Raw genomic sequence first — 14,797 nt, forward strand, 5'->3', positions numbered from 1 at the left:
GAAAAAAACCACAACATATCATTCCTTCTGTAAGGATATTATGAGTAAATATAATTATCCCAATATAAAATGATATTAAGGGGCACAAAAGGTAGGTGTTATAGATCTCGTTCTGTTAGTTTAAATGACAGGCGCAATTATCAGAAAATGTATTATACTATTGGTTAAAAAAAGTATTATACTGAAAACGTTCCATTAATCAATGAGAAATTATGGATTTGTTGCAGACATACTTTATGTTGTTTTTGCATCAAGAATAAATCTCTTTGATGTGACTGAATCTCTTGTGAAATCCTGAGTGGGTTTTTTTCGCAATCTGCAATTTTTTCTCGTAGCTTTCTTGTTGTATCCTGATAGAAATATGTATGTAGAATTTCTATTACTGATTTTATATAGCACCATTAGCTTCTATGAAATAAATATGCTTTTACTTGCCTGAATATATTTATGATTATCATAGCATGGTTTTAGGAAATGTCTTGGGACTTTTAATGCAATCACCTCATTATGCAGTTTGAGGAAAGTTAAGACCCAAAGAGGTTAAGTAAGCTGTCATAAAAATAGTCATCAAGAAAAGGATTGGAACTTGGTTCGTAGAACAAAAAATTATTTTCCCTATATCACACATCTTTCATTCAAGCATGGGCCAAATGCTATCCTCTTCCTTGCTCATCACAAACCATTACTTTCATTCTGTCTTCAGAAATAAAACACCTCCAAAGCCATGTAAGAGATAAGCTTTTTCATGTGCAATTCACATGGAAGGTCGGAGAATGGTAAAGGTAGACTATATAATTTCTTATAACTGATAGAAACATTAGGTTTTTTACTTTCTATTTTTCAGAAAAAGTTCTTTACACCTGCCCTTATATGAATAAGAACATTTATGAGAAGAATGTGAATTTTCTTTCCTCTCATAGTTTCCCCTGGAGAAAGTTTTTAAGGGTCTTCTAGCTAGAAAATTACAGAGAATGAATTTTCTAATTTTCTCAGTTCCAAACCAATACACTACACCAGAGATGTCTTGTGTAAAATGATCAAGGTTATGCTTGTTGATTATCAAGCTACATAGTGAAATTGCTGCTCAAAAGACAAATACATGTTTTAGAGAAAAATAATCTTTGGAAAAGTAACTTTATGATGTAAATTTTTGACAAATTATATTTATGCAATTATCTAAAATATGTTATTAAATTGAGCTATTTGGCAATTGCTCTTTCACCAGAGGTGTTAACTTAGAAATTTTGTGATGGCTATTTTTTTTTCATGTTGGGAAGAAGACTAGATTAAGTATCACCTGATCTAAGGTAAAAGCACAGTGATCTTTCTTTCTGCCTCTCTGCCTCCCTCTCTCCTGCCCTCCATTCCTCCTTCTCCCCCTCCACCTTCTCTTTCTCTCTCTCTCTCTCTGTGTGTCCTTCACTCTTGCTCTCTTAAATAAATGCTTACTTTACTTATAACACAAGTCCTTTGGTGCTTGTTTCCATGATACCTTGTATTGTAAAGAAATTTTCCCTATTTTGCATTGACTTCTCAGTGAAACTGCAAATTCTTCAAAGACAAGAGAGCATGGCTTTCCCATATACTTGTTAACCTAATCAGATCCTTTCATAGTATAATTCACAGAACTGACATTCATTAATTAAAGAAAAAAGAAACACAATTTTTACCCAGTTCTAATATAGCTTAGTCACTACCCTAATCAGGGAAAGAAGAAAGGGAAGAGAAGGTGCCAGTTTGCTCTGAATGCATTTTACTGAGTTCATTCATATAGACACAGATTGATGGCTTCCCTGGGATTCCTTATCAAGTTCAGTGCACATCTAGCTCCTTGATGTCAGTCTCAACACAAAGGCTTTTTAAAAAGTTAATATTTGCATCAATATGGTCCAAACAGAATGGGAGGGAAATAAAGAGAATTGAGTGATAGAGGAAAAAATTGATTTGGGAAACAAAATTTATTCCATTCCAATGTTGATTTCTGAAAACCAGAAATATTTCTCTAGCATACAAATACGAATGAATAAGTTTTGAAAAAAAAGAAACTAGCAATAAACCAGTTCTTAGTAAAAACCGTTATACTGAAGTTAAGCAAGTAAGGGAACTGGTTCACAACATTCAGAGATGTTACTCAAAATATAAGAGACAATGATTACTTTTATATATAACTGAAAATATTGACTTTTATGTTTCTGGAGCAGAGAAACAAGCATTCCCTAAGTATCCACTATGCATCAGGCACTGTGCTAAGAGCTTTAGAATTCTTTTCTCATTGGATTCTCACAACTATTCTGGGAGGTAGATGCTTTGATTATACACATTGTACAGTTAAAGAAGCTAAGAAAGATAAAGTAACTTCCCTATATTGTCTCAGGCCACTTTTGAACCTAGATCTTTCCAACTTTAAATGCAAAGTTCTATTCATATTTCCACCAAGTAGCCTGTGTGTGTGTGTCTGTGTATAGATCCACTTATCTATACACACACACAAACATACATACATAAGAACATAGTTAAAGTATGATATACTTAATACTCAGGAAAAAACACACAACATATCATTCCTTCTGTAAGGATATTATGAGTAAATATAATTATCCCAATATAAAAATGGTATTAAGGGGTACAAATGGTAGATGTTATAGGTCTCGTTCTGTTAGTTTAAATGACAGGCACAATTATCAGAAAATGTATTATACTATTGGTTAAAAAAAGTATTATACTGAAAATGTTCTATTAAACAATGAGAAATTATGGATTTGTTGCATACATACTTTATGTTGTTTTTGCATCAAGAATAAATCACTTTGTTGTGACTGAATCTCTTGTGAAGTTGTGAGTTGGTTTTTTTGGGAATCTGCCATTTTTTCTCGTAGCTTTCTTATTGTATCCTGATAGAAATATGTATGTAGAATTTCTATTACTGATTTTATATAGCACCTTTATCTTCTATGAAATTAATATGCTTTTACTTGCCTGAATATATTTATGATTATCATAGCATGGTTTTAGTAAATGTCTTAGGGACTTTTAATGCAATCACCTCATTTTGCAGTTTGAGGAAAGTTAAGACCCAAAGAGGTTAAGTAAGCTGTCATAAAAATAGTCATCAAGAAAAGGATTGGAACTTGGTTCGTAGAACAAAAAATTATTTTCCCTATATCACACATCTTTCATTCAAGCATGGGCCAAATGCTATCCTCTTTTCTTGCTCATCATAAACCATTACTTTCATTCTGTCTTCAGAAATAAAACACCTCCAAAGCCATGTAGGAGATAAACTTTTTCATATGCAATTCACATGGAAGGTGGGGGAATGGTAGAGGTAGACTATATAATTTCTTATATCTGATAGAAACATTAGGTTTTTTCCTTTCTCTTTTTCAAAAAAAAGTTCTTTGCACGTGCCCTTATATGAATAAGAACATTTATGAGAAGAAGATGAATTTTCTTTCCTTGCATAGTTTCCCCTGGAGAATTATCATCTGATCACTGTTAGGCTTGTCAGGCATGACAAAATTACTTGAAGGGATTGATCTGATTTGATGAAAGCAGAAACAACAAAAAAAAGGGAGGGGGGAAGAAGGAACGGGACAGAGGGGCTGCTGCCCCTGTTAAGTCTTTAAAGCAGTTCCTTTTTATACAAGGTTATAAATTATACTCCTGATTCCAATCTTCCAGTCAATGGACAGAAAATGGGGAAAATTAGAGAAAATATGGTAGCTCTTTCACTTATAGATATACAGTATGGTGCAAGATTACAAAAAAAGGGAAATAAATTCATTTCATTCTCTAACCTAGTAGAAGACCAACATACAAACATATATAAATATACATATACACACAAAATACAAGAATATATATGTGTGTATTAATATTCATGCATTATAAAAAGCCTGTGTAGTTTCATTATAAAGAAAACTATTGCATTTGTGACAATAGTAAGTGTAACTAAAAAGTAAAATGCATTTAACATTTTTATCTCATTAGATACGATTAATTATCTTGTAAAAAGTCAACTAAATTCTAGTAATATTTCAAAAGGAAATAAGGAAGAGATACAAATGTAAAATTGTCTAAAGATAATTGACAAAAATAACTGAATCAGTACAAAAACATTAAATTCCACTATGAAATGAATCTATATCCAACTACCTGATCATAAAAACTAAATATAAAATATAATTTTTTTCATCTGAAATTGCTGCACAGTGCTATAGTTGGTAGTATTCCACTTATTGCAAACGTGATAAGCATCAGAGAAAATGAGACCTGCTATTAGACAGTAAAAAAGCTAAATTTTCAGTAAATGAAAGGCACTGACTGATGCCATAAACTGCAATTCTGGAAATCATGCAAGAAGTATTAGTAAAAACAGTGAAAAAATACTGACATAAACAATAAATATGTAGTAGGGAATCAAAAGCAAACTTTAAAAAATGGCTCTATTACCACACACCAAAATTAATTCTTAATGCACAATCACAGTCTCTTTGAAGAGAACTGTTGTCCTAAATTCTAAAGAAACATAGTTAGTAATCTTTATGATTTTATTAAAAATATGATCAGCTTTTTAATATTTAAAAAATCAATTCATATTAGTTTGAATTAAAACTATTCAGATTGATAAACATGTTTCAATGGTTATGAATGGTAATGTCCAACAGTATCTCAGTTTAGATGCCTCATTTGAATTGTTACATTATGCCTAGAATATTTTTTCAGGATTTATCTTGTTTCCGTGAGTCAAATGATTTATTCCATTGCAGCATTACATGGAATGCTAGGCAAATTATTAGAACTACAAGTTGATCAGTATCTACTTAAAAGTGCTTAACTCTATCTACACTCACTAACTGCTATAATGCATTTAAAATTTCATGGGCTAACGCACACAATATTTTTTAATCAAAATTAGTCATCTTATCTAAAAAATGGATATTGGCTTGTTTTTTTTTTTATCATGAATGCTTTCTCATCGTCCTTTTTTGCATATCAGAAATTTTACATTGAAAGTTACTAATATCAGAAAATCAAATTCCTAATTTATCTTGATCAAAATATCTTTGAAATTCATTTCAAAATATTAAATGTTTGTCAGACAATATTTAAAGACTTACCTTGTTTTTTGAGTTCTCATTTTCAAGTTTACCTAGTTTGTCTCTTAAAGAAATACATCTCTCATCAGCTGACTCTTTATTTCTCTCTTCTAGCACAGGATCTTTTTTTGCAGTATCAGCACAAAAAGTCATGGGGCTATCCTTAAACTGCACCTGGACACCCTTTGATATGAAGACCCCTTTGTTTTGGGAATCTTCAAAAGGTTTCTGAAGCAGCTGAATTTTCTTCTGCATTTGGGCTAATCTTTCTTGCAGGGACTCTTCTTTGAAAATTAATTTATTCAAGTTTTTCTGTTGTATAGATTTTTCGTTTTTGAGTTGCTTTAATTTATCTTTGAACTCTTTTAATTGTCTCTGAGTTTGTTCTAAAAGTAATGTCTTCATTCTATGGTCATTATTTACTTGGTAGATCTCATTTTCGAGTTTAGAAAGCTCAATTGTCAGGATGTCAATCTTATCTATTAGGCTGTCCTTTAAAAGAAGCCATTTATCTCGTTTTCGCTGAAGGTTTAGTTTTGATGTTTGACTTTCCTCTTCAAGCACAGCAGAACTTGCACAAGAAGGGTAATGCATTTGTGTCTGTAGTTTTTCTCTGTTTTGTTTTTCACCTTCCAATCTAGAGTTCAGTATTGCATTTGGAAAAAAAAATAATTGTAAGTAATTGTGTTATATAGTCTTGAAAAATTACTAAAATGGATAAAATTTTAAAATAATCAAAAGGAAATTTTGCATTGAACTTTGTGAGAGAAACTTTCATTCTAATTTTCAGGATTCCTTTTTATTTAATATTGTTCTATTGTATTGCATTTTTAAATACGTTTTTGTTTCCAAAATACATGCAAAGATAATGCAAAATCTTGTTTCTGAAATTTTTTCTCCCTTCTGTGCCCCCACCCCTTCCCCTAGATGGCAAGTAATACAATATATGTTAAACATGTGCAATTATTCCGTACATATTTCCAAATGTATGATGCTGCACAAGAAAAATCAGATCAAACAGGGAAAAATGGGAAGTAAAGAAAACAAGCAAACATCAACAACTAAAAATACAGGTAATATGATGTTGAGACCTACATTCAGTCTCTACACTGTTCTTTTGCATGCAGATGGCTCTCTCTCTCTCTCTCTCTCTCTCTCTCACGTTTCTACTGGAATTGATCTGAAAAACTTCATTTTTGTTGAAAAGAGACAAATCCATCAAGATTCTTTTTGTAATTTTTCAGATATCCACCAGTATTTCAAATCCAATACTAGTCAAAACATCGGCTTACAGTCTGCTTGTACCACTATTTTAAGGTTTGAAGATGTAGACTGCATGCTAAATGGAGGTGTCTGAGCCACTGAGAAGTCAAGAACCCTGCCTATACTATTTATATTGATGAAGACAATTGTCTGGAGTGGTAATCAGAATTTGAAATGAAAACTAAGAAGACCTACTTTGATTAGACTCGTGCTAAGGTGTTCCTATTGTTGACTAATTACTTTCAGTATTTCACAACCCTCCATGATGGAGGTATTGAGACAATGTTTTCACATATTTCAATGATGAATGAGAGAATAAACTAAGTATAATTAAAAATAAGGAGATTAACCTTCAAAAGTGTTAGATTAGAATCACATGGAATGACTATCCTACTGAAAATATAAAGGATCATTTATATTGTGAGGAAGAAATAATTCTCAAATACTCCCATAAGAAAGTCAATGGAGATTATGCATGCTGTTTATAAACTTTTATTGTATAGCATAGAACTCTTAATAAGTCAGTTATTTTCAGTAAACAAGCATTCATTCCTATATACCAAGCACTGGGGATAAAAGTCAAAAGTCAAAAAAAAAGTCAAAAACACTAATCCCTCCCTTCTAGGTGCTTATATTCTAAGTCCTCAAAACATATCAATAACATTCATGAAAGCAAGTTACATATTGAATATTTGAGAGGTAACATCAGAAAAGAAGGCACATCATTACTAAAGGCACTAAAAATTTGACAGGCAGTGAAATTTCAGAAAAACCTGGAAAGACTTATATGAAATGATAAAAGGTTAAGTGATCAGAATTACCACCCTGTACATCAATATTGGGTCATGATCATCTATCAATAACTCAGCTCTTTTCAGCAATACAATGATCTAAGATAATCTCAAAGGATTCATGATGAAAAATGCTATCCATATCAAGAGAAAGAACTGATGAAGCCTGAATGAAGGTCATATTATATGATTTTCACTTTAGATGTTTCATGTTTTTTTTTTGTTTGTTTGTTTTGTTTTTCCATTTAAATTGTTCTTCTCTCACATCATGCCTAATATGAAAATATGTTTTACATGACAACATCTAAAAAAATCAACATCAAATCGGTTAATATTTTACGGGGGGGGGGGAGGAGGAAAAAGAGAGAAAATTTGGAACTCAATATGTATTAAAAAATAAATATTCAAACATATGTTTGTGTACCATAGGGGAATGTGGTCTTACAATGAAGAAAAAGAATAGCAGGTGAGCCAGTAGATCTGGATCTCAGAGTTAGGAAGAGGAGTAAAATGTGAGAAAACTGGAAAAGGGCGGAGCTAAGATGGTGGCGAAGACACATGCAACTTTCTAAGCTCCTCTCATAGCGTCCCGACCAATTATTCAATTGAGCCTCAAAAATAGCACTTGACTGGTAAAATTCACTAAGAGTAGAAGTACAACAACTTGCCAGCCAAAGATAATTTGGAAGAACACCAGAAAAGGTTTGTTCTGAGCAGTGGGAACAGACCAGCGCAAACAGGGATAGAACTAGAGGTTGGCATATTGAGCAGACTGGAGGGGGTGGCCTCTGTGGTTAGAAAATTTACAGAAACGACTCTGCCATAGGCTTACTGCTCTGCCTTGATTACAAAGTAGTAGAACAATAGAGACATTAAAGCCAAAGGTAGAGGATACTGTAAAAAATGCCAGAACCTAACAAGATCTGTCTATACCCACCCAAAACTGGAAGTGATTCAGCACCTACCACAGCTCAACTGGGAAGCTACATTCTGCAGCACAGGCTGGGGCAGTCACAAATTTGTATGGCAGAGGGGTGCAGCCCGGGGATAGCCTCTTATCTGCAAAGTGGCAAGTTCGGTGGCCTGGGGCAATAGAACTTCTGAAGCATGAGTGTGCATCCCTGGGCAGAGACACTTCCAGTCACTGAGAGGCTATTCACTGGTCAACTGCTAATAGCTACAGCCCCACAGCAGGGCTTTGGCTTGGGATCGTGACACTTTCACTGCTCAGCCTCTAGCCCCTGGGCAGTCACTAATCCATACCATGGGGCTCTTCACTGGGCACTTCCCCTGCTCAGCCCCAAAATACCTAGGCCTGAGTCACTTCTGGTGGGGAACTTTTTTCAGAGCACTCCCATGCCTCGACACTCCTTGCAGCCCATTTGCAGGACAGCTACTCTCTATATATCGATCCCTGCTCTGCAGAGGAAGCTGGTAACCTCTTTGCCCTGAAGGCAGACCATACAGGCTTTAAAAAAATGAGTAAAAAAAATCACAAGAATGATTGATAACTTCTATACAGAAAGAGAATAGGTTTTCCATCCTGAGGAGACTAATACCAGACAGTCTCCAGACAATACGCCAAAGGGGCATCTAACCTGGTCCCATTACAAAAGGCTCTCCTAGAAGAAACATTTAAAGATCTTAAAAGAGAGATAGAAGAAAAATGGGGAAAGGAAAAGTAGCTATGTAAGAGAGTAACAACTTCCTGAAATGTGAATTGGAAAATAAAGAACTCCCAAGAATTGCAAAGAAACAGAATTTGTGAATTAGAAATGGTAAAGAACTCTCAGGAAAGTAGAATTTGTGAATTGGAAAGAGAAAATAACTCACTAAAAAAAGAAATAAAATTAGTGAAATGGAAAAAATTTCCATAGAGCAAAACAACTCATTTACAATCTCGATTGGACACATACATTAAGAAGTTTAAAAAGCTAATGAAGTAAATAACTCATTAAAAATCATAACTGAACAAATAGAAATGAATAATTCATTGAGATATCAAGAATTATTCAAGTAAAACCAAAAAAAATGAAAAATTATTTGGTAAACATTAAACCTGAAAAATAAATCTGGGAGAGATAATCTGAGTATTATTGGCCTTCTCAAAAATTATGATGAAAAAATAGCCTAGATACTATTTTACAGGAAATCATCAAAGAGAACTGCCCAGATGTAATAGAATCAGAAGGTAAACTAGGCATTGAAAGAATTCATCGAGCACCTTCTGGAAAAGACCTTAAAATAAAAACATCAAGGAATATTGTGGCCAAATTTCAGAACTATCAGACTAAGGAAAATATATTACAAGCAGCCAGGAAAAAAAAAAAACAATTCAGATACTGAGGTGCCACAATCAGGATCACTCATATCTGGCTGCCTCCACATTAAAGGATCTTAGGACCTGCAATCTGATATTCCAAGAGGCAAAAGAACTTGGAATGAAGCCAAAAATAAACGACCCAACTAAGCTGAGCATTTTTTCCATGGAAGAAAATGGACATTTATTGAAACAGATGAATTCCATTTGTTTCTAAGGAAAAACCAGATGACTCAAGAAAAGCAGAAAAAGGTAAAAGAACTCTCTTGAGAACTGTATTTCTCTCATGGATATACACAAAGACTACATATATAATTTGAATTTACTGATATAACATAAAAAAGGGAATTCTAAATGGAAAGGGGATTGTGTCAGAAAAAGGGAAAAGGGGAGATAAAAAGAGGGAAACTGCATTCCACGAAGAAGCAAAGGAAACCTATCAGGTCTGAGGGAATTTAGAGAGGGGAGGAACATTGTGTGAGTCTTACTCTCATCAGAGTTCGCTCAAAGAGAAAATAATTGACCTATTTATTTTAGAGTAAATCTTCTTTTACCATTTTAAAAACTGGGAGAGGAAAAGGGAAAAAGAAAAGCATAATAAGGGAAGGGTACAAGAAAGGGGAAGGGATTCAAAGGGAGAAGGGAGGGATCCTAAATTGCATGATGAAAATGGGGCCCATAAGTTTTATACTGGGAAAGGGGGTAAAGGAGGGCAAGAAAAAGAAAAGCATAATCTGGGGATAATAAGATGGCAGGAAATACAGAATTAGTAATTTTAACTGTAAATGTGAATAGGATGAACACTCCCATAAAGCAAAGGTGGATAGCAGACTGGATCAAAAGTCAGAATCCTAAAATATCTTGCTTATAGGAAACACATTTAAAGAAGGGAGAAAGTAAGAAAGTAAACGACTGGAGCAGAATCTATTATGTTTCATTTGAAGTAAAAAAAAAAAGCGGGGTAACCATCCTTATCTCAGATCAAGCAAAAGCAAAAATTGATTTAATTAAAAGAGCTAAGGAAGGAAATTATTTCTTGCTAAAGGGTAGCATAGACAATGAAGCAATATCAATAAAAAACATATATCCACCAAGTGGTATAGTATCTACAGTCTTGAAGAAGTGAAGAGAGCTGCAAGAAGAAACAGACAGCAAAACTGTAACAGTGGGAGATCTCAAACTTGTACTCTCAGAATTAGATAAATAAAAGCACAAAACAAATAAGAAAGAAATTAAAGAGGTAAATAGGATATTATAAAAGTTAGGTATGACAGATCTTTAAAGAAAACTGAATGGTGATAGAAAAGAGTATACTTGCTTCTTAACAGTTCATGGAACCTATACAAAAATTGACCATATGTTAGGACATAAAGATCTCAAAATTAAATGCCGGAAGGCAGAAATAGTAAATGTTTTTTTTTTTGTTTGTTTGTTTTTTTTTTTTTCAGATCATGATGCAATAAAAACTACATTCAACAAAAAGTTAGGGGTAAATAGACTAAAAATTATTGGAAATTAAGTAATCTCATCTCAAAGAATGATTGGATGAAACAGCAAATTATAGACAAAATTAATAATTTCACTCAAGATAATGACAACAATGAGACATCATAACAAAATTTGTGGGATGCAGCCAGAGTGGTAATAAGGGGAAATTTTATATCCTTAGAGGCGTACTTGAATAAAATAGAGAAAGAGAAGATCAATGAATTGGGCTGCAACTTAAAAAGCTAGAAAAAGACAAAATTTAAAAATTCCAATCAAAAATAAGCTGGAAATTCTAAAATTAATACTCAAAGTGAAAAAAAAAAAACTATTGAATTAATAAATAAAACTAAGAGTTGGTTTTATTAAAAAAAAAAAACAATGAAATAGACAAACCTTTGGTAAATCTGATGAGAAAAAGGAAAGAGGAAAATCAAATTATTATTCTTAAAAATGAAAAGGGGGAAGGGGGCGGGTCAAGCGAGCAGGCAAATCTGTAGCCTCCATGTAGCCCGAGGGGACCGTTAAGAAGCTAGAGGAGTTTCAAACCACCGTACCGGGCTCTGCGGGCTGAGAGAGGGGTTGCCCCGGCCTCAGGAGGCACGGGCCCAGCTTCTCCCCTATGGAATAGGAAAGGGTCTTGGCACTTCTGAGAGCAGAAGTGGAACGGTTATCCAGCGAGCTGCAGGAGACAACCCAGGAGAAAGTCCAGGCTGCAACATATGGCCTGGCAGTGCTCGAGGAAAATGCTGACTTGAAACAGAAATATGGGGACTTGGAAACAGAACTAGAGTCCCATAGGCTGGAACTGCATCAATTGAAACAGGCATTAGCAGAATGTCACAGCAACCATAAGCGGGTCACATATGATGGAGAGAACAGAGAAGAATGCTTACTGCTAGAAACTGCTTCCAAGGAGGCAAAGCTGATGGAGAGAATTGAAGAGCTGTAGAATGACATTAAACAAATGAGATTTCTTGTGACTAATACATCCGCTGAAAATGATCGCCTTTCTTCCATAATCTAGGAGCTGAGAAAGAACTATGTAGAGCATGGCCTTTGCACAAAGTCCCAATTCAGGAAGTAAGTTTGCAATGAGTAAACAAACAAAAACTCATTCTAAAGAGCCGTTATGGAGCCAGAGCCACCCAAGACACCAACTCAAGACAAGAGACGAACACCACAACATATGTAAGCCAAAGCCTCAAAGAAAAATTCAGCTTTGCCCCCAACTAAGCAATAAAGTAATAATTTTGAAAATTAAAAAAATAGATTAATAAAAAAAAATGAAAAGGGAGAACTTTCTACCAATGAAGAGGAAATTAGAGAAATAATAAGATTTACCCAACTTTATGCCAATAAAATTGATAACCTAAGTGAAATGGATGACTACATCCAAAAAAATAAGCTTCCCATATTAACAAATGAGAAAGTAAATCCCTTAAATATTCCCATTTCAGAAAAAAAGAAATAGAACGAGCTATTAATAAATTCCCTAAAAAAATCTCAAGGACAAGATGGATTTTCATGTGAATTCTCTCAACCGTTCAAAGAACAATTAGCCTCAATGCTATATAAAATATTTGACAAAATAGGGAATAAAGGATTCCTACCAAATTCCTTTTATGACAGAGACATGGTACTGACACCCAAACCAAGTAGGTTGAAAAGAAAGAAAGAAAATTATAGACCAATCTCCCTAATGAATATTGATACAAAAATCTTAAATAAGATATTAGCAAAAAGACTATAGAAAATCATCCCCAGGATAATACAAATCAAGTAGGATTTATACCAGGAATGCATGGCTGTTTCACTATTAGGAAAATTATCAGTATAATTGGCCATATTAATAACCAAATTGACAGAAACCATATGATCATTTCAATAGATGCAGAAAAAATTTGATAAAATCCAACATCCATTCCTACTAAAAACACTTGAGAATATAGGAATAAAAGGACTTTTCTTTAAAATAATCAATAGCATCTATTTAAAATCATCAGTAAGCATCATATGTAATGGCGATAAACTGGAAACATTCCCACTAAGATCAGGAGTGAAACAAGGTTGCCCACTATAGCCATTACTATTCAGTATTGTAGTAGAAATGCTAGCTTTGGCAATAAGAGTTGAGAAAAAGATTAAAGGAATTAGAGTAGGTAAGGAGGAAACCAAATTTTCATGCTTTACTGATGATATGACAGTATACCTAGAGAACCCCAAAGTTTCTACTAAAAAGCTATTAGAAATAATCCATTCCTTTAGCAAAGTTGCAGGATACAACATAAACCCACATAAGTCATAAGCATTCATATATATATATATATATATATATATATATATATATATATATATATATATATATATATGTATATATACACACATATAGATACATATATATATGTATATGTATATATATATATACACATATAGATACATACATATATATATGTATATATATATATATACATATAGATACATACATATATATATATATATTCTTATATATCACTAACAAAATCCAACAGTTAGAGTTTTATAAGAGAAATTCCATTTAAAGTAACTATGGATAGTACAAATTGCTTAGGAATCTACCTGCCAAGGGAAACTCAGGGGTGGAGGGAAAGAGGGGAAAAGTTGGAACAAAAGGCTTTGCAATTGTCAATGCTGAAAAATTACCAATGCATATATCTTGAAAATAAGAAGGTATAATTTTTTTTAAATTTTTAAATTAATTTTATATTTATAACATTTTTGACAGTACATATGCATAGGTAATTTTTTTTTACAACATTATCCCTTGTACTCCCTTCTGTTCCGAATTTTCCCCTACATCCCTCCACACCTTCCCCTAGATGGCAGGCATTCCCATACATATTAAGTATGTTATAGTATATCCTAGGTACAATATATATGTGCAGAATCGAATTTTATTGTTGTTATTTTTGTTGCAAAGGAAGAATTGGATTCTGCAAAGAGTTTACACTCACTTCCCAGTGTTCCTTCTCTGGCTATAACTGATTCTGTCCATCATTGATCAATTGGAATTGGATTAGTTCTTCTCTATGTTACAGATATCCACTTCCATCAGAATACATCCTCATACAGTATCCTTGTTGAAGTGTATAATGATCTCCTAGTTCTGCTCATTTCACTCAGCATCAGTTGATGTAAGTCTCTGCAAGCCTCTCTATATTGATCCTGCTGGTCATTTCTTACAGAGCAATAATATTCCATAACATTCATATACCATAATTTACCCAACCATTCTCCAATTGATGAGCATCCATTCATTTTCCAGTTTCTAGCCACTACAAAAAGGGCTGCCACAAACATTTTGGCACATACATGTCCCTTTCCCTTCTTTAGTATTTCCTTGGGATATAAGCCCAGTAGCAGCACCGCTGGATCAAAGGGTATGCACAGTTTGATAACTTTTGGGGCATAATTCCAGATTGCTCTCCAGAATGGTTGGATTCTTTCACAACTCCACCAACAATGCATCAGTGTCCCAGTTTTCCCACTTCGCTTCCAACGTTAATTATTTATTCCTGTCATCTTAGCCAATCTGAGAGGTGTGTAGTGGTATCTCAGAGTTGTCTTAATTTGCATTTCTCTCATCAATAGTGATTTGGAACACTCTTTCATATGAGTGGAAATAGTTTCACTTTCATCATCTGAAAATTGTCTGTTCATATCCTTTGACCATTTATCAATTGCAGAAGGCTGGATTTCTTATAAATTAGAGTCAATTCTCCGTATATTTTGGAGATGAGGTCTTTATCAGAACTTTTAACTGTAAAAATGTTTTCCCAATTTGTTACTTCCCTTCTAAT

General features: G+C 33.6%; 1 protein-coding gene across 11 annotated transcripts in view; it reads right to left on the reverse strand.

Annotated features, from left to right (window-relative positions):
- Window positions 1-14,797, reverse strand: part of LOC141544640 (ankyrin repeat domain-containing protein 26-like) — a 64,210-nt gene that overhangs the window by 42,636 nt on the left and 6,777 nt on the right. For 6 of the 11 annotated variants that reach the window (XR_012482723.1, XR_012482724.1, XM_074271037.1 and 3 more), the window contains 3 exons: window positions 5,121-5,736; window positions 2,775-2,891; window positions 234-350 (listed from right to left, as the gene is read on the reverse strand). Coding sequence is in view for 9 of the 11 variants with exons in the window: in XM_074271037.1 (XP_074127138.1) it covers window positions 234-350; window positions 2,775-2,891; window positions 5,121-5,736 (850 nt within the window). In the remaining 2 variants the exon portion in view is untranslated. Of the gene's footprint in view, window positions 1-233; window positions 351-2,774; window positions 2,892-5,120; window positions 5,737-6,194; window positions 6,290-11,354; window positions 12,466-14,797 lie in introns of those variants that run through there. The other 5 variants (XM_074271040.1, XM_074271039.1, XM_074271041.1 and 2 more) reach the window with 5 other exon arrangements.

This window comes from Sminthopsis crassicaudata, chromosome 5 (genome assembly GCF_048593235.1).
Source record: "Sminthopsis crassicaudata isolate SCR6 chromosome 5, ASM4859323v1, whole genome shotgun sequence".
NCBI classification, from domain to species: domain Eukaryota; kingdom Metazoa; phylum Chordata; class Mammalia; order Dasyuromorphia; family Dasyuridae; genus Sminthopsis; species Sminthopsis crassicaudata.